Genomic DNA, 24,451 nt, shown 5'->3' on the forward strand with positions numbered 1-24,451 from the left:
GTTGCTTTTCCCTTTTAACTTCGCCCTGTAGGGCTGCCGTTTTTCCAGCATTTAGTGCTTATTATAACGTATTATTGTCGAGATTCGATGGTTACTGACTTTGATGACATAACCGTTGTGGTATCTTCCCATTATCCCTTGAAATCGGTCATGGCCTAATCATTTCGTCGGTTATGTTCTCTTTTGTCTAAAATAAATACATCACTTAATAATATACTAAAAGATACAAATAATTTTAAAGTCTCAAACTATTATTATTATTATTATTATTATTATTATTATTATTTGTGGTGTTTGCAAATTTTTAGTCTTTATATAGGTCGATATTTCACGTGGATGTTGTTGAAATTATTAGTAATACTGACGGCATATTTTGCTGAAATTGGAGTTAATGTATTGTTTATTTTTTTTAAAATCAACGTGTGTTACAAATATTTTTAAGAATACAAAAATATAATTTTCTATAAAATTTACATCTAATAAAGTAATTTGTTTGACAAACATCTCTAATTTGTGCAATACACGGCTATTCTACTAGTTTAGTTATATATGGAAATGAGATTTAATTTTAAATAAAAGAAAAGCAAACAACATAGAATTAGAGGTGAATTTTTAAGAAATTTTTTTTAAAAAAATTATTATAAAAAATAATTTTATATTTAAATATTTTGTATAAAAATATTTTTATTTATTAATTATATTTGAGTATTTTTTGTGACTATATTTGAGTATAATAATGTAAAAATAATTTTTTGTTTATTTATTATGTAAAAAAATTTATTTAAAAAAAAAACCCCGCGCATCATCGATACCAACAGTCCAACACCCATAGAAAAATTTGGGAACTTTTCAATCTCATTTGCTTCTTCCAATCACCAAAACCCAAATCTCGATTCTGGGTTCTGGTTTCTTCACTCAATGAAATGAAGCTAGAAACAGAAACACGAACACGAACATGAACCAATGATGCTGATTATGTGTTTGATACAACAAAGTTAGCAGTGGTTCCTGTTCTTCAATTTGCGACAAAGGTTACAGTAATGGCGTGGAGAAATGGGTGTGAGGAAGTGGCCCAATCGAAGCCTCTGTTCCTCACGATCTACACCGTTGTCATAATTGGAATCGTTGTTTCCTTCTTCTATGTCTTCTCTGCAATTTACTCTTCCAACAACTTGCTCTCTTCACCTTCCACTGTCTCTTCTTCCTTCTCTCGTGAGTTCCTTTCTTACTTCTTTTACTTCTGCTGCTGTTACTCCTCCTTTTACTGTTTCTCTATGCACTCTCGATCATATGTGTGTCTTTTGCTTTCTCAATAAAGGTGTGTTTGGAAAAGCAATTTTTTAAGCTGAAGAAAGAGAGTAGATGATCATAGAAATCAGTTTTCAGTTTTTTTCTTCAATTATGTAGAAGATTTGTGAAGTAAAATTTCTTTTATGCCTCTCCAGAAATCATGCCTTTGCTTGTTGCCCTGCAAGGACTTGCTAGTTTTAGCTTGAATCTGCTGTACCCTTCTGAATTTTAGGACTGTAACAATGTTGCTGTGTGCTCATCATAGTGTGTAGTGTTCTTATTGTTGGAAGTCATTTTTCTGTTATCTATTGTTGACTTGTTATATGTATAAAAATTGCAGCTTTTTGTGGCCGTGCTTGGTAGTTTTAGCTTAAATCTAGTATACCCTTTTAGCATGAAAATTCATTCTTCCCTTAAAGAAGGTTTGTTTCGTGTTACATGGGAAAGGCTAAACCCCTACATTCTGGAAGAGCTTACTTATTGTTCAAAAAGACAAAGATGATCAAATCTATCACCTCTTTAGGCTCCGATTTGCATTTTTGTGCACAACAAACAACGTTTTTCATTATAGTTCATCAATGCAATTATAATCTGTGAACTTCTTTTAGTTGAGTTGTCTTTGTCTGCTAGTAACTTAGTAACCTTCCTATTTTTGTTAATGGTGTATTGTATAAGACATTTGTGAATTCTAGCCTTGTTTTTCTTCCATGATGTTTTCAAAGGACTTTGAAAGTTGATTTCTTACTTTTCCAGATGATAATCAGCCTCCTAGGGATCAAACACTCAACATTTCCCAGCCAGAAGTGATTCATAATGTGCCCCCACCTTCTCTGACAGTCTCTATGGGATGTTCCTCCATTCGACAAAAAGATGCTCGCTTTGGAGACTTTCCGACTGACCAAAGAGCTGGTTCAGCAAAGGGTGAAAGATAATGTTGTAATAATGACCTTTGGTAACTATGCATTCATGGATTTTATTTTGACTTGGGTGAAACAATTGACAGATATGGAAGTCACTAATTTTCTTGTTGGTGAGCCATTCAAGCCTTATTTTGCTTTCTCATGCTCCTTGCTTAGATGTGCAGTGATGCCTTGCGAGAAATGCATTTCTGGTATTTACACCATCAATTGATCTTTGTAAAATGTGTTTGATATCTCCAGTTTTTGACATGGGCAGCCATATGAGCAGAGTGGATGTCGGCTGGGGGTCTCCAACATTTCATAAAATGGGAAGAGAAAAAGTTATTCTAATAGATGCCATACCGACATGGTTTGGATGAAGATGATCTTCATTTTTACTTGGTCATTCCGTTTTGAATAATATTTTAATTCCAAAAGAAGTAAAATTTGTATTGACTAGAATCTTTTCCTTTCATCTACTTTGTATGCAATGACAGAGGTTTCATTCAGTTTATTTTCCAGGTTGCTATAGCATTTATTCAGTCCCTCATTCTGATGAAAATGATATGTTGGTGAGCCTACAACATAGGAATTTTCCATTGGAGACCCTCAGAGTCGTCAAAAAAGCTGGCAAAGTAATGGAAAGAAATGCTGCTAGCTGATGACAAGATATGGGATCAGAATGGCTTTAATGATTTCGTACGCAAAAGCCTAGGACCATCGGTTGGTGCATTTGATGGAAATCTGAAGCTGGGAATTTTGCCTGCAAGTATTTTCTGTAGTGGCCATACATATACAGACATACGCCCTTCATGTACTGCAGGCTATGTATCAGCAGCAACATTTCAATATGGAGGCACTGAAACCATGCTTTTCCATGATCCACCAGAATACTATAATCCTCCAGGTACTCAGTTGACGACGAGGTAGGAGCATCCAGCAGCGTTTGGAGAACAAGATGTCTTCCATTAGTTGATCCGCCTGGGGTGGGCTACCGGTAGCTTCTCGGGTCGGGTTGGATAACCTAACCCATGACCCCAAAAAAAAGAGCTGACATGTGAAGCAGATTCGGATAAGGAAGAGACTATAGCTTATCAAATAATGAAGAAATACCCCACCCCGTTTCTCTCACACTCTGGAACAGTGGAACCTGACCCAAAACCCAGCCAGCCACCATCACCGTCCCTCATCGCCGAACTTTTCTCCTCCGGTACAGGGTACTGTCGCCGCCGGTGGGGACAAAGCGTGGGTGCCGACGCACTCTTCTCTTCGCCACCGCACGAAGGACGCGTGCTCTCTCTCTGTGTCCGAGGCCAGCATCCCTCTTCGTGCCGTCTGTTGCTCTCTGTCCGAGGTCACTTCCCCTCCTCCGTTGCCATCACTTCCCATTCCTCTGCCGCCGCCAGTAAACACTGCTGCTTCAGTTTATTTTCGCTTGTTTTGTTCTTTTGTTTGGTTTTCTGATTTCTGATTGAGTTTGTTAATTTCTGCTTATTTTGAGTTACTGAATTTCTGAGATGCACCTTCATCCCTCCCCTGCTTCTTCAGTTTTCTTTTTGGGAGTTAATTGCTGTTCTCTGGATTTCATTATGTTGATTGACGATTGTTGTTTTTCTGGGTTAGTTGTTATTTTCTAAGTTAGTTTTTTCGTTGTTCCCTGACTGGATTGTTGTTATTTTGTTCTGACTAATGGGTTAATTATGGTTGATTATTGGTAATTTTCTGAGTTATTTTTTGTGCTATTGTTCTAATTCTCAGTTAATTTATTAGTTGTTAGCTTGTTTGTGAGTGAAATTAGTTAAACTTAAAAACTTGTTTGTTATTGTTGTTTCTTCTGGTGGCGGATAAGTGTTATCCTTTATGTGCTTCACTGCATTGTCAAGTTTTGTTATATTCATTCTGATTTCTGAGTTGTTTGGTTACTGATTTTTCTGATTCTAGCGTGTTAATAGTGTTTTGCTGGGAATAAGTGTGTCAATATGTAATTGAGGTACTTGTGCTCTTTATTGGATCCGGCTCTGATTGATGCTGTAAGAAGAAAAAGGCATCAACTGGTTAACCAAGCTTTTTAATGAAATTTTAAGGTTAAAGAAGATGCCTGACAAGTGGAGAAAGAGTATTTTGGTATCTATCTATAAGAATAAGGGGAATATATAAAATTGCGGAAATTATAGAGGGATTAAACTTATGAGTCATACTATGAAAATATGGAAAAGGGTGATAGAACGGAGGTTGAGAAAAGAGACACAAGTAACAGAAAACCAATTTAGATTTATGCTAGGCAAATCTATCACTGAAGCGATATACTTATTAAGAAGGATGATGGAGAGGTATCGTAGTAATAAAAGGGATCTACATATCGTGTTTATTGATTTTGAAAAAGCGTATGATAGGGTATCAAGAGAGGTCTTATGGAAGATTTTAGAAAAGATGAGAGTAAGGATCGCATATATTCGGGCAATTAAAGACATGTATGATGGGGTCACAATTAGTGTGAAGACTCAAGGTGGTGTGACAGAGGAATTCTCTATTGGTATAGGATTGCACTAGAGATCATCTTTAAGTCCATACCTTTTCACATTAGTCTTGGAAGTACTCACAAAACACATCCAATAGCCTGTGCCATGGTGCATGCTTTTTGGCGATGATATCGCCTTATGGGAGAGTCAAGGGAAGACCTAAATAAGAAGTTGGAGTTATGGAGAGAAGCTTTAGAAGTGTATGGTCTGCGCATAAGCCGTAGCAAGACGGAATATATGGAATGTATGTTCAGTCTGAGAAGGGAAAACCCCAATATAGAGGTGAAGATTGGAGAAAGCATCCTACGAAAAGTTAAAAGATTTAAGTATCTTGGGTGCATCATATAGGATAATGGAGAGATTGAACAGGATGTAAATCATAGGATCTAAGCAGGTTGGTCAAAATGGCGGAGTGCATTTGGTTTTATATGCGACAAAAAAGTGCATCTAAAACTTAAAGGTAAATTCTATCGCACCGCTATAAGACCGGCTATGCTGTATGGTACAGAGTGTTGGGCGGCTAAAGGGGAACATGAACATAAGCTGAGTGTGATAGAGATGAAGATGTTGAGATGGATGAGTAGTCATACGCGAGTGGATAAAATAATGAATAAAGATATAAGGGAGAGAGTTGGAGTAGCACCCATTGTGAAAAAGATGGTTGAATCGCGTTTCAGGTAGTTTGGACATGTGAGAAGAAGACCAATAGAACATCCAGTCAGGAGGGTGGATGAGATGGAAGATGGTCAAAGGACGAAAGGCAGAGAAAGACCTAAGAAGACCATCCATGAGGTGGTCAAACGAGATCTACATGTAAACGATCTCTCTGTAGACATGATACATGATAGAGCACAATGACATCGTTTGATTCATGTAGTCGACCCCACTTAGTGGGACAAAGTTTTGTTATTGTTTGTTTGTTTGATTGATCCGGCTCTGATATTTTTGGAAAATAATTTTTTTATAATAGAAAAAAATCTGTTTTCAAAACTGATAAGCTTTGCTGTGCCAATGTTGCAAAATACATAGCATCATCTAAAGCTGACAAGAAAATTGTTGAAAAGTCTTGAATTATATGAACCTGTGTTAGGTTTGCTTAGTAGCATATATGACTTAATGTTAGTTTCCTTAATAGTGTACTTTATATGGGAATGCCTTAATTAGTCCGAAGAATATCAAATAATTGATCTTAGCTAATAGTGAACACTTGTGTTAGTTTACTTTGTGATGATTATGATTTATGATGAGGAGCATATATGTGCATTTTGATTTTTTTAAATATAAACTTTGATGTTTAAACTAACTATCAGAAAAAATCAGGAATTGATTGTTGTTTTCGTTCAGCTTTAATTATTGTTGATTGTTGTTAATTTTTTTAGTTAATTTTGTACTATTGTTCTAATTCTGAGTTAATTTCTTAGTTGTTGGCTTGTTGTTGATTATAAATTAATTAGAAATTTTTTATTTTAACAATGAAATATAATGTTCATTTTAAAAATTTTAATTATTTTATTTTATTTTTAATTAAATCGGTTCAACCACAATTTGACTTTGGTTAGACTATTGAACTATTGAACCAATCACTCGACTGGTTCATTGACCGATTTAGGTCTCACAACTTTGGTTTTAGTTTAGGACTTGGGTTTTTGTGTTTTCTTCATTAACCTATGATAACCTTTCTTTCTTTTTTGGTCCACTAACCTTTTCTTGGTCATAACCTATAATAATCTACAAGGACAAACATGACTAATTTATAATTTTTAAAAGACAAATTTGATTAAAAAAATCTCTCAAAAACTAATTTAGAAGACTAATTTAAAAAACGAGTGATCTTTTAGGGACTAATTTGACCATTTATTCAACCCTATATTAGTTTGCTTTACCCATTATCCTCTTGCCCCTGGGCCCAGGCCCAGGCCCAAGCGTTGATCTGTTTTGTCTTTCTCTGAATGAGGCTTCTCGGCTCTTGCTAGCTGACCTCGCTTCCCTTCTTCTCCGCGGCGGCCTACTCTCTTTTCTGCTTAACAGCTGCCTCCTCTTCTCCCCTCTGCCGCCTCCTCTCCACCGGTCTGCTCCGCCTCTCTGCCTCTACCTCTGTTTTTTTGTTTTTGCTGCTACACTGTTTTAATTTTTATTGTTAATCAAGTGCTAATGTTGCTGCTGCTATCGTTGTATTGTTGTTGGTCCTGCTGTTGCTAAATTGCTGACTAAATTATTGATAAAATTTCTGATCACATTATTGATCAAATTAGGTTGTTATGTTCAATCCTTTTTTTTTTCTGGTCATATTATGGTATATACAATCTTTGTTGAGGGTGCCTAAATGCTTATGCCACAGCATTTGCAAAAATAGTAGATACAAAAGCTTTAGATTGGGATTTTGATAATAAAATTTAATATTAGCTTTGTTATTTATGATGGTTGATAATAAAATTTAGTATTAACTTTGTTTATTTTTTATTTGGTACTTGAGATTAGTTACATGAGATTTTGGTGGATAATTTTGGATTTTTTTTATGAATTGTAATAATTGAATATAAATTATTTTGTTGAGTGACAGTTGAAGTTGAAGCTGAAGCATGGAGGGTCTGCGGCAAATATGGTGTCAACAGCACCGGTCTCTTTCTCAGCTTCTTTTCCTCCGATCAATTTCTTCCAAGATTTTTGTCAAAGGTACATAGCTACACACACCCTTTTCGTTTTCCTGGGACTCTCCCTCTCTTGTGTAGTATCATTATTACTATTTGCAAACTTGAGTACCAAAAATTTAGTTTGATTTTTTCAATAGTCTGCTAATTTGAGCTGTTTTCTTGATTATCTTAAAGTTCTGTTCAAGCAATTGCTTTTACTATGGACATTTGAATAACTGCAGAGCACGGCTGGTTATTCCTGCTATTGGTTTTAGCATTGGATTCAAATGGATTGATTCAACATTGGGGGTTTATACTTAATGAAATCTGTTTTGCACATCATTGCTGTAAACGATGATTTCAGAAATAGAAGTAAAGCAAATGGTCCCAGAGCAATTAGAAAAAGGAAATAATAGCATATTACAATGCAACTAAGTAGTTGCAGCCGCCAGCCGCCTTTGAGTAGGAATCAAGCAATAACTTGCATTACTTTAGATTGTGGTATATGGAAAAAGGTTTAGTTTGAGTACAATTTAGCCATCTTAATGCCAATCCTGTTTAGCGTATATGATTTAATGATTTCTTTATTTATTACTGTTATAGAAGTGTTTGATTTGCCTTTGCCTCGAATTTTAAGTTCTCTCGTTTTGCTGTTGCTGTGACATGAACTGAATGAAAATCTTGGTGCAGGTTTAGCATTTTCTACCACAAAAGAGAAATTAGCTGAAGCCTTTTCAGAATATGGCAATGTCCTAAATGGTATGTTCTTCTTCTATTGTCACTACAAGCATTGAACATGAATGTCCCATATTAAAATCTTAATGTACCTGTAAATGTCATTTTCCTTTTCCAGCTGATATAGTACTGAACAAAGCCAAGAACAGATCTAAGGGTTTTGGATATGTGACCTTTGCTAAGGAGGAAGAAGCCCGCAAGGCACAAATGGCTATGAATGGAAAGGCAAGAATCTAGTACCTTTATTTTTCTCTTCTGTGAAATGCCAAAATTCATAAATGAATCAACCCTTTACTTTTTCTTTTGTTGCAGATATTGCATGGACGTGTTCTGTACGTGGATATGGAACCAAATAAGAAACCAGAAAAATCATCTTTTGACAAGGCAACTACTGATGGTTGATTTGATCCTCAGTGATGCTTTGCATAACCACTAATTATTCTGACTCACAAGGGGAAACTTGATACATTCCAAGCCTAAGATTAAATTGTGAATTTAGTAGAATTCTCTTTAGAGTTAGCAACTGGCTTGAACATAATGTATCAGAATGGGACCTTAAACATGAGAAGAAGGAGCTGCATCTCCTCTCAGTGTTTTGCATATAACAATGTTGTTTTGTTCACATTGTATAAGTTCTCTCTATTTTGATCCACCAATGATGTTAAGCGTGGTAGTGGTTACATTCACACCTAGTAACGGGTCCCTGGTTGCTAATCATGCTTGTTGAGAAGCAAATTTTTATGTAAACACCTTTGCAAAGCATGGCATGCTCGTAAAGGATGAGATCTCAATAAATCTCTGTTTATTTTCCTAGTAGTCATGCCTGTCACTTTAAAATTGACTTTATTTCACTATTATGCATACTAAAAAGTCGCTTGAGCAATTAAAATATATGTTTAATTTGAGAGACTGTATCGGTTATTATATGATGAGGTTAAAATACAATTTATTGTATCCGGATTGGGCGTTATATAATATGCTGAAACTTAAGAGAATTTTGTAAACTTATTTCCATACAATTTTGCGTGAGTAAAATTGTTACACTCGTTTTTCCGAGAAGTTTTACAAAACCAAAAAAGATAATGCATATCCAATTAAAAGGGTCTGTCTAAAATCAGCCCAACTCTTTTGAGCTTATTTGATGCACCATTAAATTTGAAGCGTTAGATTAAATTGATAAACGATCTAATGGTTTATATTTAAATTATTATTAATTTAATAAAAATTACACTTAAAGACAACAACTTTTTTGATATTTTAAATTGGCCCAATATAAAAGTTTAGAACCAAACCCTTCTTTGCTGCAGCTATGCGCCCCTGCCTCTTCCCTCCACCCACTTTCTCCGTCTTCTTCCTCAAACAATGAACCTCCGTTTCTTCTTCTACACCCTTTCGGTCTACCTTCTTCTTTTTAGCGATGTCCCTCCGCTTCTTTCTCTACTCAATGTCCTCTACCTTCTTCCACAACGACTCCATTTCGTTTTTCTTCTCAAATTTCTCAAACCTTTTTAGGGTTTTGGTCAAAATAGGTTGAACTTTAGTGGAGCCTCGAGTTGGGAACAAGTTCCGTATCGGTCGGAAAATTGGTAGCGGATCCTTTGGAGATATTTATCTTGGTGAGCTTTCTTTCCTCTCTCTTTTTATTTGTTTTTTCTGTGCATGTTTGAACTTCGAATTTCTGAAATTTCCGATTAAGTTTTTCAGATTAATTCATTTTAAAAATTTTGTGTAGGTAACAATATTCAGACAAATGAAGAGGTTGCAATTAAGTTTGTGAGTACTCTGATCAATCTTTTATTGACTCTGTTATGGTGTTGTGAAAATTGTTGGTTGGATTTAGATCTAATTGATTATTGAATACCCGTGAGCTATCAACAGTGAGTGGAATAGATTCAAAATGTATGTTGATGATAATATATATAACATTGATGTGACACTGAATGTGCAGAAACTAGTAGATGTATTGGGTATATATTTTGTGCAATATGTTGGCTCCTCATGTTGCTTATGTCTTGTACCTCTTTTTTGTTACAGTCACTATTAATATGTCTAATTTTATGGCGCCCCTTACCTTCTTGCAGTCCTTTTGGACTCCATTCGCATTGTTAATAACCAATTTTTTTTATCCATCAACCATGACTTCAGCATATTCTTGCTTTTCAGATGATCAACCTGTTACAAGCAATTGTGAAAACTCCTCATTGTATGTGTTGGAATGGTTATTACCAAGAATTGGATTTCTAGATAAGATTATAGTGAAGGATGTAAGAACATTATGTGTAAATCTTGATTTTAACTTTTAAATTAATCAGATTTGGCTTTTATTAGATTCATTTTTTACTTTTTGCTGAACTTGTAGGATGGTACTTTTGTTGATTCATGAACTATTGGGTATATATTTTGTTTGTGCAGTTAGCAGGTCTGGCTTGCAAAATATTCCTTAAGACTATTGCATTGGGTGGTCACTCAACTGAAGTGGTCAGGCTTCAATCAAACACTGACTTTAGCAAATTCCATGGGTGATATTCCAGCTAATGAACCTTATCTGAGAATTTCCGTGATCTACTGTGCTAGTCACATGAAAGTAATTGAGTTAGGTGAAGGTTGAATCCCAATGGTGGCTTTTGCAGAAGAATTTTGAATTGAGACCTTGTAGTAGAAACTCATAATTTAATGTACCAAGTTATGTAATAGAAACTCTGTTTTGTGTTGTAAATGGTTTGGTCTAATTTGACCAAAGTCAATTTACGTGTATGAGGCATAAGCTTTGCGCTATTAGCATGAGTGCCAACAGATACCAGAAAAAAAATTAAAGCAAAGAAGCTTTTGCAAAAGGGGTTTCAACATATTTTACTTGATACATGTGTCAATGAATCATTCAAATTTTCAAAACTTAACACTTGACCAAAATTACAAAAAAAATGCCACTAGTCACAACAACCACTACAATATGAGTGAATAAACATACTCTTGATTCAGTTAATTGCTTGTTGCAATTTATGTTATTTGATACTAATTTTCAGATTATTTAGTAGAAATAGAATATGAGCATACTTAATATGCAGAAAACACTTTCAGTTACATTTCTGTTTTATGATGGTTGTGAAGAAAATTGTTCTTGAGTGATCTCAAGACTCAAGACTCATTCTATATAAATTCTAAACTGCATATCCATAAGGATTATTACAATATTTTATTTGAAAACAATTGAACACATGCAGATTCTACCAGTAATATCTCTAAATCAATGAAAGTTAACAACTATTGGTTCTCCCTACTGTTACTTTTAAAAATTTAAGCAAGTAAACATCCTTGATATTATTTAGTAGATACACACAACCCAGAACCTCTCAGAAAATTACAGTACTACTCAGATCCACTTCTTCTTTAAGAATGGAAAACTATGTAGAATTTGTTTTTTTTCCACTTCATTCTCCCTAATTCCTCAGCAAAATACACATTAAAAATAGAAAAGAAAAAGAAACTATGGTTGCTAGCAATTGCTTTAGATAGAGATCACGGAGATCAGATCCTTTTGTAACATTGCAATGCTTAGACACAATAGGAACTCCAAAAGCCTTCCAATTTGGAGTTGATTTCCCATGAGTTTGCTGCCTGACAAGATTTGTTAAAATCCAAAGTTAACGATGATAAGGAGAAACACAAGTAAACAATAAAAGCCTATGCATGGCATACAGATTATAAGTGAGCATATGAACCCAATTTTTGTTTATAGTATGGCAGTGAGCATTAGAGTAGTTCAAACCGTCAATTGCAGAGGTAAATTAAAACCATCTAATTATGGGAGATGTCAAATAATGATGATAAACTTTAACAAGGTATTTGAGATATTATATGATGACATTTCCTTTTATTCTACCAACAAGCTTCATAGTTCAGTTCTGTTATGGTTTTCTATATCCCGTGAGTTTACGGTCAAAATTTGGCAACATATTTATAGAAAGAAGACATAAAAAATATATATTGGAAACAATATATCATGGATACCAACAATTCCTTAGCAAAACTGTTTTGATCAAATAACATAATGAAACTCAAAGAAGAAAAGAACTGGCTTCAAATTAGATTTTTAAACTGAACAGATATACCTCAGCTACCAATAAGATTTTTAATGAGACCAATTTATAATGAATAAGCAAAACTAACTAATAACCATTGAATTTTCAAAAACAATCACAATACTAATTTCTGAATTTACAAACACACTAAACTCAAAAATTATTTATTGAGTTTATTACAAAAGCTCAAAAGAGTTGAGCTTACTGCAGACAAATTCAATAAACTCTTTTGAGCTTTTGTAATAAACTCAATAAATAATTTATAAATATAACCCAAATGGGGTTTAATAATAATTATTAAAGTTTTTATTTTTATCACAAATATTTTAAAAATTCATTTAGCTACCTTCACCCTAAATTTGCTACCCTAAATTCATTTACCCACTAACACACTCTCTACCCTCGTTCTCTTCCCTACTATCAGCCATCAGCCACAGCAATAATCCCTATCCACTGCCATCAGCTTCTCTTTCTCTTCCCTTTTCACAGAACCCATTGCCATCAACAATAATCCCTACCCACTACCGGTCAGCCTCTCTTTCTTTTCCCTTTTCACAAAACCCACATCTACTGCCAATTTATTTGAGAATTCCCTTTTCAGCTTCAGAGTGTCGTCGTTCTTTCTGCCTTCATCGTGCACCATGTCTTCCCATCGTCCTCAGCGCCGTCTCCCCCTTCATCGCTACACTTCAAGAGTTTCAATGGAACCTCAGCCTCAGGTATGAACTTGTTTCATTTAGCTCATTTTATTTATCCCTTTATGTTCTGCTGCATGAATCTATTTTGATGAAGTCATTCAATTGAGTTTTGTTCTTATTTCATTCGATTAGTGGTTTTGTTCGGTTTACTTGATTGTTTAAAATTTCTGAGTTAGGGTTCAAAAATTTTGATATTTGTTTTTATGATTCTGATTTCAATTTCTGGGTTTGTCTCTTTTCATGATGTTTTATTTTTTATTTTCTATTGCTGCTTGATTTCTGGTCATTATTTCAATTTTCGGGTTTATTTGTTATTGTTGTTTATTTTTTTAGTGTGTTTGTAAATTCAGAAATTAGTATTGTGATTGTTTTTGAAAATTCAATGGTTATTAGTTAGTTTTGCTTATTCATTATAAATTGGTCTCATTAAAAATCTTATTGGTAGCTGAGGTATATCTGTTCAGTTTAAAAATCTAATTTGAAGCCAGTTCTTTTCTTCTTTGAGTTTCATTATGTTATTTGATCAAAACAGTTTTGCTAAGGAATTGTTGGTATCCATGATATATTGTTTCCAATATATATTTTTTATGTCTTCTTTCTATAAATATGTTGCCAAATTTTGACCGTAAACTCACGGGATATAGAAAACCATAACAGAACTGAACTATGAAGCTTGTTGGTAGAATAAAAGGAAATGTCATCATATAATATCTCAAATACCTTGTTAAAGTTTATCATCATTATTTGACATCTCCCATAATTAGATGGTTTTAATTTACCTCTGCAATTGACGGTTTGAACTACTCTAATGCTCACTGCCATACTATAAACAAAAATTGGGTTCATATGCTCACTTATAATCTGTATGCCATGCATAGGCTTTTATTGTTTACTTGTGTTTCTCCTTATCATCGTTAACTTTGGATTTTAACAAATCTTGTCAGGCAGCAAACTCATGGGAAATCAACTCCAAATTGGAAGGCTTTTGGAGTTCCTATTGTGTCTAAGCATTGCAATGTTACAAAAGGATCTGATCTCCGTGATCTCTATCTAAAGCAATTGCTAGCAACCATAGTTTCTTTTTCTTTTCTATTTTTAATGTGTATTTTGCTGAGGAATTAGGGAGAATGAAGTGGAAAAAAAACAAATTCTACATAGTTTTCCATTCTTAAAGAAGAAGTGGATCTGAGTAGTACTGTAATTTTCTGAGAGGTTCTGGGTTGTGTGTATCTACTAAATAATATCAAGGATGTTTACTTGCTTAAATTTTTAAAAGTAACAGTAGGGAGAACCAATAGTTGTTAACTTTCATTGATTTAGAGATATTACTGGTAGAATCTGCATGTGTTCAATTGTTTTCAAATAAAATATTGTAATAATCCTTATGGATATGCAGTTTAGAATTTATATAGAATGAGTCTTGAGTCTTGAGATCACTCAAGAACAATTTTCTTCACAACCATCATAAAACAGAAATGTAACTGAAAGTGTTTTCTGCATATTAAGTATGCTCATATTCTATTTCTACTAAATAATCTGAAAATTAGTATCAAATAACATAAATTGCAACAAGCAATTAACTGAATCAAGAGTATGTTTATTCACTCATATTGTAGTGGTTGTTGTGACTAGTGGCATTTTTTTTGTAATTTTGGTCAAGTGTTAAGTTTTGAAAATTTGAATGATTCATTGACACATGTATCAAGTAAAATATGTTGAAACCCCTTTTGCAAAAGCTTCTTTGCTTTAATTTTTTTTCTGGTATCTGTTGGCACTCATGCTAATAGCGCAAAGCTTATGCCTCATACACGTAAATTGACTTTGGTCAAATTAGACCAAACCATTTACAACACAAAACAGAGTTTCTATTACATAACTTGGTACATTAAATTATGAGTTTCTACTACAAGGTCTCAATTCAAAATTCTTCTGCAAAAGCCACCATTGGGATTCAACCTTCACCTAACTCAATTACTTTCATGTGACTAGCACAGTAGATCACGGAAATTCTCAGATAAGGTTCATTAGCTGGAATATCACCCATGGAATTTGCTAAAGTCAGTGTTTGATTGAAGCCTGACCACTTCAGTTGAGTGACCACCCAATGCAATAGTCTTAAGGAATATTTTGCAAGCCAGACCTGCTAACTGCACAAACAAAATATATACCCAATAGTTCATGAATCAACAAAAGTACCATCCTACAAGTTCAGCAAAAAGTAAAAAATGAATCTAATAAAAGCCAAATCTGATTAATTTAAAAGTTAAAATCAAGATTTACACATAATGTTCTTACATCCTTCACTATAATCTTATCTAGAAATCCAATTCTTGGTAATAACCATTCCAACACATACAATGAGGAGTTTTCACAATTGCTTGTAACAGGTTGATCATCTGAAAAGCAAGAATATGCTGAAGTCATGGTTGATGGATAAAAAAAATTGGTTATTAACAATGCGAATGGAGTCCAAAAGGACTGCAAGAAGGTAAGGGGCGCCATAAAATTAGACATATTAATAGTGACTGTAACAAAAAAGAGGTACAAGACATAAGCAACATGAGGAGCCAACATATTGCACAAAATATATACCCAATACATCTACTAGTTTCTGCACATTCAGTGTCACATCAATGTTATATATATTATCATCAACATACATTTTGAATCTATTCCACTCACTGTTGATAGCTCACGGGTATTCAATAATCAATTAGATCTAAATCCAACCAACAATTTTCACAACACCATAACAGAGTCAATAAAAGATTGATCAGAGTACTCACAAACTTAATTGCAACCTCTTCATTTGTCTGAATATTGTTACCTACACAAAATTTTTAAAATGAATTAATCTGAAAAACTTAATCGGAAATTTCAGAAATTCGAAGTTCAAACATGCACAGAAAAAACAAATAAAAAGAGAGAGGAAAGAAAGCTCACCAAGATAAATATCTCCAAAGGATCCGCTACCAATTTTCCGACCGATACGGAACTTGTTCCCAACTCGAGGCTCCACTAAAGTTCAACCTATTTTGACCAAAACCCTAAAAAGGTTTGAGAAATTTGAGAAGAAAAACGAAATGGAGTCGTTGTGGAAGAAGGTAGAGGACATTGAGTAGAGAAAGAAGCGGAGGGACATCGCTAAAAAGAAGAAGGTAGACCGAAAGGGTGTAGAAGAAGAAACGGAGGTTCATTGTTTGAGGAAGAAGACGGAGAAAGTGGGTGGAGGGAAGAGGCAGGGGCGCATAGCTGCAGCAAAGAAGGGTTTGGTTCTAAACTTTTATATTGGGCCAATTTAAAATATCAAAAAAGTTGTTGTCTTTAAGTGTAATTTTTATTAAATTAATAATAATTTAAATATAAACCATTAGATCGTTTATCAATTTAATCTAACGCTTCAAATTTAATGGTGCATCAAATAAGCTCAAAAGAGTTGGGCTGATTTTAGACAGACCCTTTTAATTGGATATGCATTATCTTTTTTGGTTTTGTAAAACTTCTCGGAAAAACGAGTGTAACAATTTTACTCACGCAAAATTGTATGGAAATAAGTTTACAAAATTCTCTTAAGTTTCAGCATATTATATAACGCCCAATCCGGATACAATAAATTGTATTTTAACCTCATCATATAATAACCGATACAGTCTCTCAAATTAAACATATATTTTAATTGCTCAAGCGACTTTTTAGTATGCATAATAGTGAAATAAAGTCAATTTTAAAGTGACAGGCATGACTACTAGGAAAATAAACAGAGATTTATTGAGATCTCATCCTTTACGAGCATGCCATGCTTTGCAAAGGTGTTTACATAAAAATTTGCTTCTCAACAAGCATGATTAGCAACCAGGGACCCGTTACTAGGTGTGAATGTGACCACTACCACGCTTAACATCATTGGTGGATCAAAATAGAGAGAACTTATACAATGTGAACAAAACAACATTGTTATATGCAAAACACTGAGAGGAGATGCAGCTCCTTCTTCTCATGTTTAAGGTCCCATTCTGATACACTATGTTCAAGCCAGTTGCTAACTCTAAAGAGAATTCTACTAAATTCACAATTTAATCTTAGGCTTGGAATGTATCAAGTTCCCCCTTGTGAGTCAGAATAATTAGTGGTTATGCAAAGCATCACTGAGGATCAAATCAACCATCAGTAGTTGCCTTGTCAAAAGATGATTTTTCTGGTTTCTTATTTGGTTCCATATCCACGTACAGAACACGTCCATGCAATATCTGCAACAAAAGAAAAAGTAAAGGGTTGATTCATTTATGAATTTTGGCATTTCACAGAAGAGAAAAATAAAGGTACTAGATTCTTGCCTTTCCATTCATAGCCATCTGTGCCTTGCGGGCTTCTTCCTCCTTAGCAAAGGTCACATATCCGAAACCCTTAGATCTGTTCTTGGCTTTGTTCAGTACTATATCAGCTGGAAAAGGGAAATGACATTTACAGGTACATTAAGATTTTAATATGGGACATTCATGTTCAATGCTTGTAGTGACAATAGAAGAAGAACATACCATTTAGGACATTGCCATATTCTGAAAAGGCTTCAGCTAATTTCTCTTTTGTGGTAGAAAATGCTAAACCTGCACCAAGATTTTCATTCAGTTCATGTCACAGCAACAACAAAACGAGAGAACTTAAAATTCGGGGCAAAGGCAAATCAAACACTTCTATAACAGTAATAAATAAAGAAATCATTAAATCATATACGCTAAACAGGATTGGCATTAAGATGGCTAAATTGTACTCAAACTAAACCTTTTTCCATATACCACAATCTAAAGTAATGCAAGTTATTGCTTGATTCCTACTCAAAGGCGGCTGGCGGCTGCAACTACTTAGTTGCATTGTAATATGCTATTATTTCCTTTTTCTAATTGCTCTGGGACCATTTGCTTTACTTCTATTTCTGAAATCATCGTTTACAGCAATGATGTGCAAAACAGATTTCATTAAGTATAAACCCCCAATGTTGAATCAATCCATTTGAATCCAATGCTAAAACCAATAGCAGGAATAACCAGCCGTGCTCTGCAGTTATTCAAATGTCCATAGTAAAAGCAATTGCTTGAACAGAACTTTAAGATAATCAAGAAAACAGCTCAAATTAGCAGACTATTGAAAAAATCAAACTAAATTTTTGGTACTCAAGTTTGCAAATAGTAATAATGATACTACACAAGAGAGGGAGAGTCCCAGGAAAACGAAAAGGGTGTGTGTAGCTATGTACCTTTGACAAAAATCTTGGAAGAAATTGATCGGAGGAAAAGAAGCTGAGAAAGAGACCGGTGCTGTTGACACCATATTTGCCGCAGACCCTCCATGCTTCAGCTTCAACTTCAACTGTCACTCAACAAAATAATTTATATTCAATTATTACAATTCATAAAAAAAATCCAAAATTATCCACCAAAATCTCATGTAACTAATCTCAAGTACCAAATAAAAAATAAACAAAGTTAATACTAAATTTTATTATCAACCATCATAAATAACAAAGCTAATATTAAATTTTATTATCAAAATCCCAATCTAAAGCTTTTGTATCTACTATTTTTGCAAATGCTGTGGCATAAGCATTTAGGCACCCTCAACAAAGATTGTATATACCATAATATGACCAGAAAAAAAAAGGATTGAACATAACAACCTAATTTGATCAATAATGTGATCAGAAATTTTATCAATAATTTAGTCAGCAATTTAGCAACAGCAGGACCAACAACAATACAACGATAGCAACAGCAACATTAGCACTTGATTAACAATAAAAATTAAAACAGTGTAGCAGCAAAAACAAAAAAACAGAGGTAGAGGCAGAGAGGCGGAGCAGACCGGTGGAGAGGAGGCGGCAGAGGGGAGAAGAGGAGGCAGCTGTTAAGCAGAAAAGAGAGTAGGCCGCCGCGGAGAAGAAGGGAAGCGAGGTCAGCTAGCAAGAGCCGAGAAGCCTCATTCAGAGAAAGACAAAACAGATCAATGCTTGGGCCTGGGCCTGGGCCCAGGGGCAAGAGGATAATGGGTAAAGCAAACTAATATAGGGTTGAATAAATGGTCAAATTAGTCCCTAAAAGATCACTCATTTTTTAAATTAGTCTTCTAAATTAGTTTTTGAGAGATTTTTTTAATCAAATTTGTCTTTTAAAAATTATAAATTAGTCATGTTTGTCCTTGTAGATTATTATAGGTTATGACCAAGAAAAGGTTAGTGGACCAAAAAAGAAAGAAAGGTTATCATAGGTTAATGAAGAAAACACAAAAACCCAAGTCCTAAACTAAAACCAAAGTTGTGAGACCTAAACCGGTCAATGAACCAGTCGAGTGATTGGTTCAATAGTTCAATAGTCTAACCAAAGTCAAATTGTGGTTGAACCGATTTAATTAAAAATAAAATAAAATAATTAAAATTTTTAAAATGAACATTATATTTCATTGTTAAAATAAAAAATTTCTAATTAATTTATAATCAACAACAAGCCAACAACTAAGAAATTAACTCAGAATTAGAACAATAGTACAAAATTAACTAAAAAAATTAACAAGAATCAACAATAATTAAAGCTGAACGAAAACAACAATCAATTCCTGATTTTTTCTGATAGTTACTAGGGGTGGGGGCATGGTTTGGATTTTTAAAAATCCAAACTGGATCCACTTCAAAACCAGTTTTATGGTTCAGGAAACCAAACCAGAACTGGATTGAAGAGCAAAACCGGTTCTAAACCGGTTTGAAAAAACAAAAACCGGTTCTAAACCGGATTTAAAATTTAAATCCAGTTTTATTTACAAACCGGTTTTAAATCCGGTTTTACATGCAAAACCAGTTTTAAATCTGGTTTTTTTAAAATCCAAATCTAAAATCCAGTTTTTTTATAAAATCCAGTTTTAAAACCAGATTTTTGGTAACCAAAAATCCAGTTTTAAAACCAGTTTTTGAAAATCCAATTTTAAAACCAGTTTCTTCAACCAAAAATCCAATTTTAAAACTAGTTTTTAAAAATTTATGAAAATTACTATCCTGTACCTCAAAAATAATAATATTTACTCTTCATGTATCATTGCTCATCATAATAATCATATCATATGTAATTTTATTTATTTATTTTGGTTCACCAAAAAAGAGTGGCTTAGCTAATAGCTACTACGGTATGGTACACCAATTTATATTAACTAATACTGTTACTACTTACTACCATTTAAAAGGTAAAGAGTTGAAAATTTATAGTTATTTATATGAGGATGACTAATAAATTAGCTAGTACTATATGCGCCTATGCACATTGGAAAATCTTGTTATTTATATATTTATTATTATTTATTATTATTATTATTTCATGGATTATGAAGCATATATATGCACAGCAAAAGTAGAACGGGTCAAAATACAACACTATATGCATAGTGTAAAAACTAAAGAAATAATTTTCTTAGTTGTTGATTTATGAAACTCATCAGATCAAAGCTGTGTTTTTTTTTTTAAATCAATTACAATATATATTATAGAGAGACAAATTGAAAAGATCACTATGCATAGATCTTATTAACTCTGAAGAAGCTAATGCAGCATTCCAAAAGGTTAAGGAATCTCATGAAAGGATTGAAACACTTAAGGAAGAATTTATTTCTAAACATTCAATTCAACTAGACCAAGGCACCGAAACAGATATGTCCCACACTATGACAGAATTGTTAGTGAGGGAAGGAATGATACAAGCTCATGCCCAAAAACTATCTAGACCTACCTAACTGTAATAAATTCATCTCGCTCTTCATTCCCCAAGATTATTGAGAGGTAGCAGCATGGCCAAACTAGAATCTATATCTAGGTATATGTGACAAGTTTATCAGTACTGGTTCTTCATTCCCTATACTATTGAGACAAGTCGCAGCACCAGTTAGTCTAATTGGATCTAGGCTTTCTATTGATTGAATAATAGATTCCACCACTTACAGTTCAGCTAGCCATAGATGATTCTTTAGATTTTTCTGTCGCCGTATCCTTTTCGGAGTTGGATGTCTCTGCAGTCTCTGTTTGACTAGTTTGTACCTGACTTGTAACCTGAGATTCTGATACAATTCCCAGAACAACCAGCACAGACCTGGACACAAATTCAAAATTTAAAATCAGTAACAAATTGGCAAATACAAGAAACAGAGATCCAACCTAAAGCAAAAAAAGGGGAACCCACACAATTGACAACCCCAAAAAGAAAAAAAAGAATCAAAACTATTAATCAGGAAATAAAGTAGAAAAAAAAGACAGGTTCAAGATGATATTTAATAGTGAATGTGAAACAAAAGTCAATTTCACAGCACTGTGCCAAGTGAACTCATGAACCTGGGAAGTGTAGACTGTATATCTGGCTGGCTAGCATAAGCAACCAATGGTGCACCGAAACAGATATGTCCCGTTAGATGATTCAGAAAGGTAAAAAGGCTAATGTTAGAAGCAGAAAAACTTGAGACAAATATAAAAAGCTTGGAAGAGGACAAGGAAATGCTGTTAGATGATTCAGAAAAAACCAAGAAGCTGCTGAAGGAATTGGAGGAGGAAATCAAGAGAGTTAAGCTTCTTAACAGGAATGTCAGAATGCAAGAAAATAGTATCCAATCAAACTTCACTGAAGCTAGCAATAATCTTGAGAATCTTTCAGAAAAATTGAAGGATGTGAAGCCAGAGGAACACTATACACCTTACAAGAAGAGAAGTGGTGATTTCTTAGCTGTCATGAAAGATGTTGAGACAACAAAGGAAGAAAAGGAAGATTATGCCACAGATCTAAGCAATATGACAGGGGAAGATAACAACAAAAAGGAAGATTATGCCACAGACCAAAGCGATTCGACATGTGAAGATAACAAGTCCAAGTCAGAAGATAACATCTCATATAAAAATATACATATGCCAAATCATACTTATTTTAAACATGAAAAGATCCAACTTCAACAAAGGAACCCACACTTATAACACTTGAATTTCTTCGTTTGTTTGTTTCAATGGAAAAATGTGTTAGGCCAAAATCCACTCTGTTGATTAGCATCTCCAAATACGTGTGGCTGATCCACATTAGCACCACTCATCAAATTGACAAACCAATTTTCCTTATAACATTAGCATTCAATCATCACAATATAAAATCACATATTCATGAAAATCAATTAAACATTCGCCACAACATAATCAAGCACAAATCCAGCAACACAAACTCAACCAATGCAGCTTCATAATTTCAGTTTATATATCATATGATTGAGCTTCTAACTACCCTAACCCTTATTCTTAGTAGCTGATTTCTCTTAGTATAATTCTCTTGGTCTTAAATCACAAAGAACCTGGAAATTAATCAAACTTAATAAAATAAAATGAAAATAGACAAAAACCTGGCACAGAGAACTAGAACAGGGGCTACTGCTTGTTCTGCTTGTGCTGGAACTAGATTCAGATATGTCCCACACTATGACAGAAATTGTAGAGTTGATTGATAAGCTTGATACAATGAAAGCTTGATACAATGAGTCAGCGACGGTGAAGAACTGAAGATGACGGGGGAGAAGACCAAAGGCAGAAGAAGAGAAACAGTCAAACAGAGGTGAGACCCGTTCAACGTTGAATGAGACGGTGCTGGTGCCAGTTGCCTGCTTCGGTGCCGGCTGCGGTGGAGAGTGGAGACTCCCCGATCGAAAGAGAAGAAGCGAAGGAGTAGAAGAGGAAAGTTCACCGAATCAGAAATCCGAAATTAGGGTTTTTTTAAGATTTGGATCTTAATGTGGATCTGGATCTGGATCCGGATTTAAAACCATTTAAATGGATTGGATCAAAAACTAAATTATAAAATAAATACAATTTGGTTTGGATTTTTTTTTTAAAACTGATTTTTTTTTAAATGGTTTGGTTTGGATTTGGATTAAAATCCAGAATTTGGATTTTTTTGCCCACCCCTAATAGTTACATGTAGTGACACAGACATAAATGCATGTATTTGAAAAACTCTCTTTATTGTTCCAGTAATAGAAAAGTTTAAGGAAGATAGAGTCTCGAACTGAACAACTATATCTGAGGTTTGAAGTGTTAAACAGCCCAATCAAAAGAGTGAGACTTCAGAAATAAAAACACTTCTATTCTATCACTAGCATAAATATCTTCATCAAGGCACATTCACATTCAATTAATAAAACGTATCTTCTGCTACAGGACCTGTAGATTTAATAAACAAAAAATATATCATGTATGCATTGTGACAATTCAGAAATGGCATAGATATTTAGAAGGACAATATATTAATATTAGCCTTAACTAATATGAAAGAGCAAAAGCTAACTTCCAACCCTGCTACGACATTTGCACATTTGGATGCTACGACCGTACTATCAAGAGGATTGGCTGCCAAAGGTATCTATCCAGCTGTAGATCCTTTAGATTCAACGTCAACTATGCTCCAACCTCGGATTGTTGGTGAAGAACATTATGAAACTGCACAAAGAGTTAAACAAACTTTACAGCGTTACAAAGAAAAACAAACCTGAATACCCTTCTTTCCAGCATTAAGTCATTAACCATAGAACCATAGCTATAGTCTGCTTGCCACTTGCAAAGAAAGAGCTTTTTAGAGTAAAGTCAGGGTAAAGCACAGACATGGCATGCGGAGAATCTATTTTTACAGCTGATTCTGTCAGACCTTATTCTGTAACAGCTCCTGAATGCTTTACCTCCTAGTCTAAAGTGTTCAATGCTTATGCTTATGTTAAAAGGATCTTAGGGGCTATCTTCCTATCATTCCCATTTTGGAATCCCTTGCTCAGATATAGTTGTTCAGTTCGAGACTCTATCTTCCTTAAACTTTTCTATTACTGGAACAATGAAGAGAATTTTTCAAATACATGCATTTGTGTCCGTGTCACTACATGTAACTATCAGAAAAAATCAGGAATTGATTGTTGTTTTTGTTCTGCTTCAATTATTGTTGATTGTTGTTAATTTTCTTAGTTAATTTTGTACTATTGTTCTAATTCTGAGTTAATTTCTTAGTTGTTGGCTTGTTGTTGATTATAAATTAATTAGAAATTTTTTATTTTAATGATGAAACATAATGTTCATTTTGAAAATTTTAATTATTTTATTTTATTTTTAATTAAACTGGTTCAACCACAATTTGACTTCGGTTGGACCATTGAACCATTGAATATGTCCCTCCTCATGTCAACATATTTTATTGTTTAGGAGGAATTACACTTACTTGCTTTTTAGTCCAAGTAGCAACGGGGTTTGCTATGACCTTTTATTATCGTCCGACTGTTACTGAGGAGTGGGAATAGCATTTCTCTTCTGCATGTCCATGGAGTTTTGAAAAATCCAAACATCTCAAAAATAGATAGAGAGGTAGGACCCATAGTAGCAGCATGTATAAGAGCAGAAATTGGAGTAGGCCCCTTCATAGCATCCGGTAACCATACATGAAGGGAAAATTGGGCAGATTTCACTACGGATTTTGTTATCATTTTTCTGTTTTTTCTAATTCTATTTATGTTTCCATTCTTTTTTTATCTGCTAATATGTATAAAAAAAAAGTAAAGGAGCAATAGAAA

The 24,451-nt window shown here is 34.1% G+C and overlaps 2 protein-coding genes and 3 long non-coding RNA genes across 11 annotated transcripts; 3 read left to right on the top strand and 2 right to left on the bottom strand.

The window, feature by feature from the left end:
• The first annotated feature begins 839 nt into the window (after positions 1–839).
• On the top strand, positions 840–8,889 carry LOC112796358 (small RNA-binding protein 11, chloroplastic). 4 transcript variants are annotated; one of them, XM_072235131.1, is made up of 7 exons: positions 840–1,212; positions 2,044–2,320; positions 2,451–3,594; positions 7,269–7,381; positions 8,029–8,097; positions 8,192–8,298; positions 8,386–8,889. In XM_072235131.1, the coding sequence occupies exons 4-7, from the start codon at positions 7,288–7,290 to the stop codon at positions 8,473–8,475; spliced, it is 360 nt and encodes a 119-aa protein (XP_072091232.1). In that variant the 5' UTR covers positions 840–1,212; positions 2,044–2,320; positions 2,451–3,594; positions 7,269–7,287; the 3' UTR covers positions 8,476–8,889. The 4 variants fall into 4 exon arrangements, 3 of the variants coding, with proteins under 3 accessions (XP_072091232.1, XP_072091233.1, XP_029153629.1); XM_072235132.1 differs by lacking the exons at positions 840–1,212; positions 2,044–2,320 and adding an exon at positions 6,682–6,775 and having other exon boundaries at positions 2,907–3,594; XR_011880999.1 differs by lacking the exons at positions 840–1,212; positions 2,044–2,320 and having other exon boundaries at positions 3,063–3,594; positions 7,581–8,097; positions 8,386–8,725.
• Positions 8,890–8,976: 87 nt separating this feature from the next.
• Positions 8,977–10,907, top strand: LOC140184401 (uncharacterized). Its single transcript, XR_011881000.1, has 3 exons — positions 8,977–9,689; positions 9,806–9,846; positions 10,486–10,907. It is a non-coding gene; the product is annotated as an uncharacterized lncRNA (long non-coding RNA).
• A 1,643-nt stretch (positions 10,908–12,550) lies between these two features.
• Positions 12,551–14,116, top strand: LOC112796360 (uncharacterized). The gene is made up of 2 exons (XR_003199140.3): positions 12,551–12,871; positions 13,795–14,116. It is a non-coding gene; the product is annotated as an uncharacterized lncRNA (long non-coding RNA).
• A 459-nt stretch (positions 14,117–14,575) lies between these two features.
• LOC140184402 (uncharacterized) lies at positions 14,576–16,506 on the bottom strand. The gene is made up of 3 exons (XR_011881001.1): positions 15,794–16,506; positions 15,637–15,677; positions 14,576–14,997 (listed from the first exon to the last, which is right to left on the bottom strand). It is a non-coding gene; the product is annotated as an uncharacterized lncRNA (long non-coding RNA).
• Positions 16,507–16,593: 87 nt separating this feature from the next.
• On the bottom strand, positions 16,594–22,859 carry LOC112796359 (small RNA-binding protein 11, chloroplastic). 4 transcript variants are annotated; one of them, XM_025838776.3, is made up of 7 exons: positions 22,250–22,679; positions 20,820–20,967; positions 18,707–18,800; positions 18,102–18,214; positions 17,386–17,454; positions 17,185–17,291; positions 16,594–17,097 (listed from the first exon to the last, which is right to left on the bottom strand). In XM_025838776.3, exons 4-7 carry the CDS (start codon positions 18,193–18,195, stop codon positions 17,008–17,010), a joined length of 360 nt encoding a protein of 119 aa, XP_025694561.1. In that variant the 5' UTR covers positions 18,196–18,214; positions 18,707–18,800; positions 20,820–20,967; positions 22,250–22,679; the 3' UTR covers positions 16,594–17,007. The 4 variants fall into 4 exon arrangements, with proteins under 4 accessions (XP_025694561.1, XP_025694563.1, XP_025694562.1 ...); XM_025838778.3 differs by having other exon boundaries at positions 21,207–22,601; XM_025838777.3 differs by lacking the exon at positions 18,707–18,800 and having other exon boundaries at positions 22,250–22,859.
• Between the last annotated feature and the right edge of the window lie 1,592 nt (positions 22,860–24,451).

This window comes from Arachis hypogaea, chromosome 4 (genome assembly GCF_003086295.3).
Source record: "Arachis hypogaea cultivar Tifrunner chromosome 4, arahy.Tifrunner.gnm2.J5K5, whole genome shotgun sequence".
NCBI lineage: Eukaryota > Viridiplantae > Streptophyta > Magnoliopsida > Fabales > Fabaceae > Arachis > Arachis hypogaea.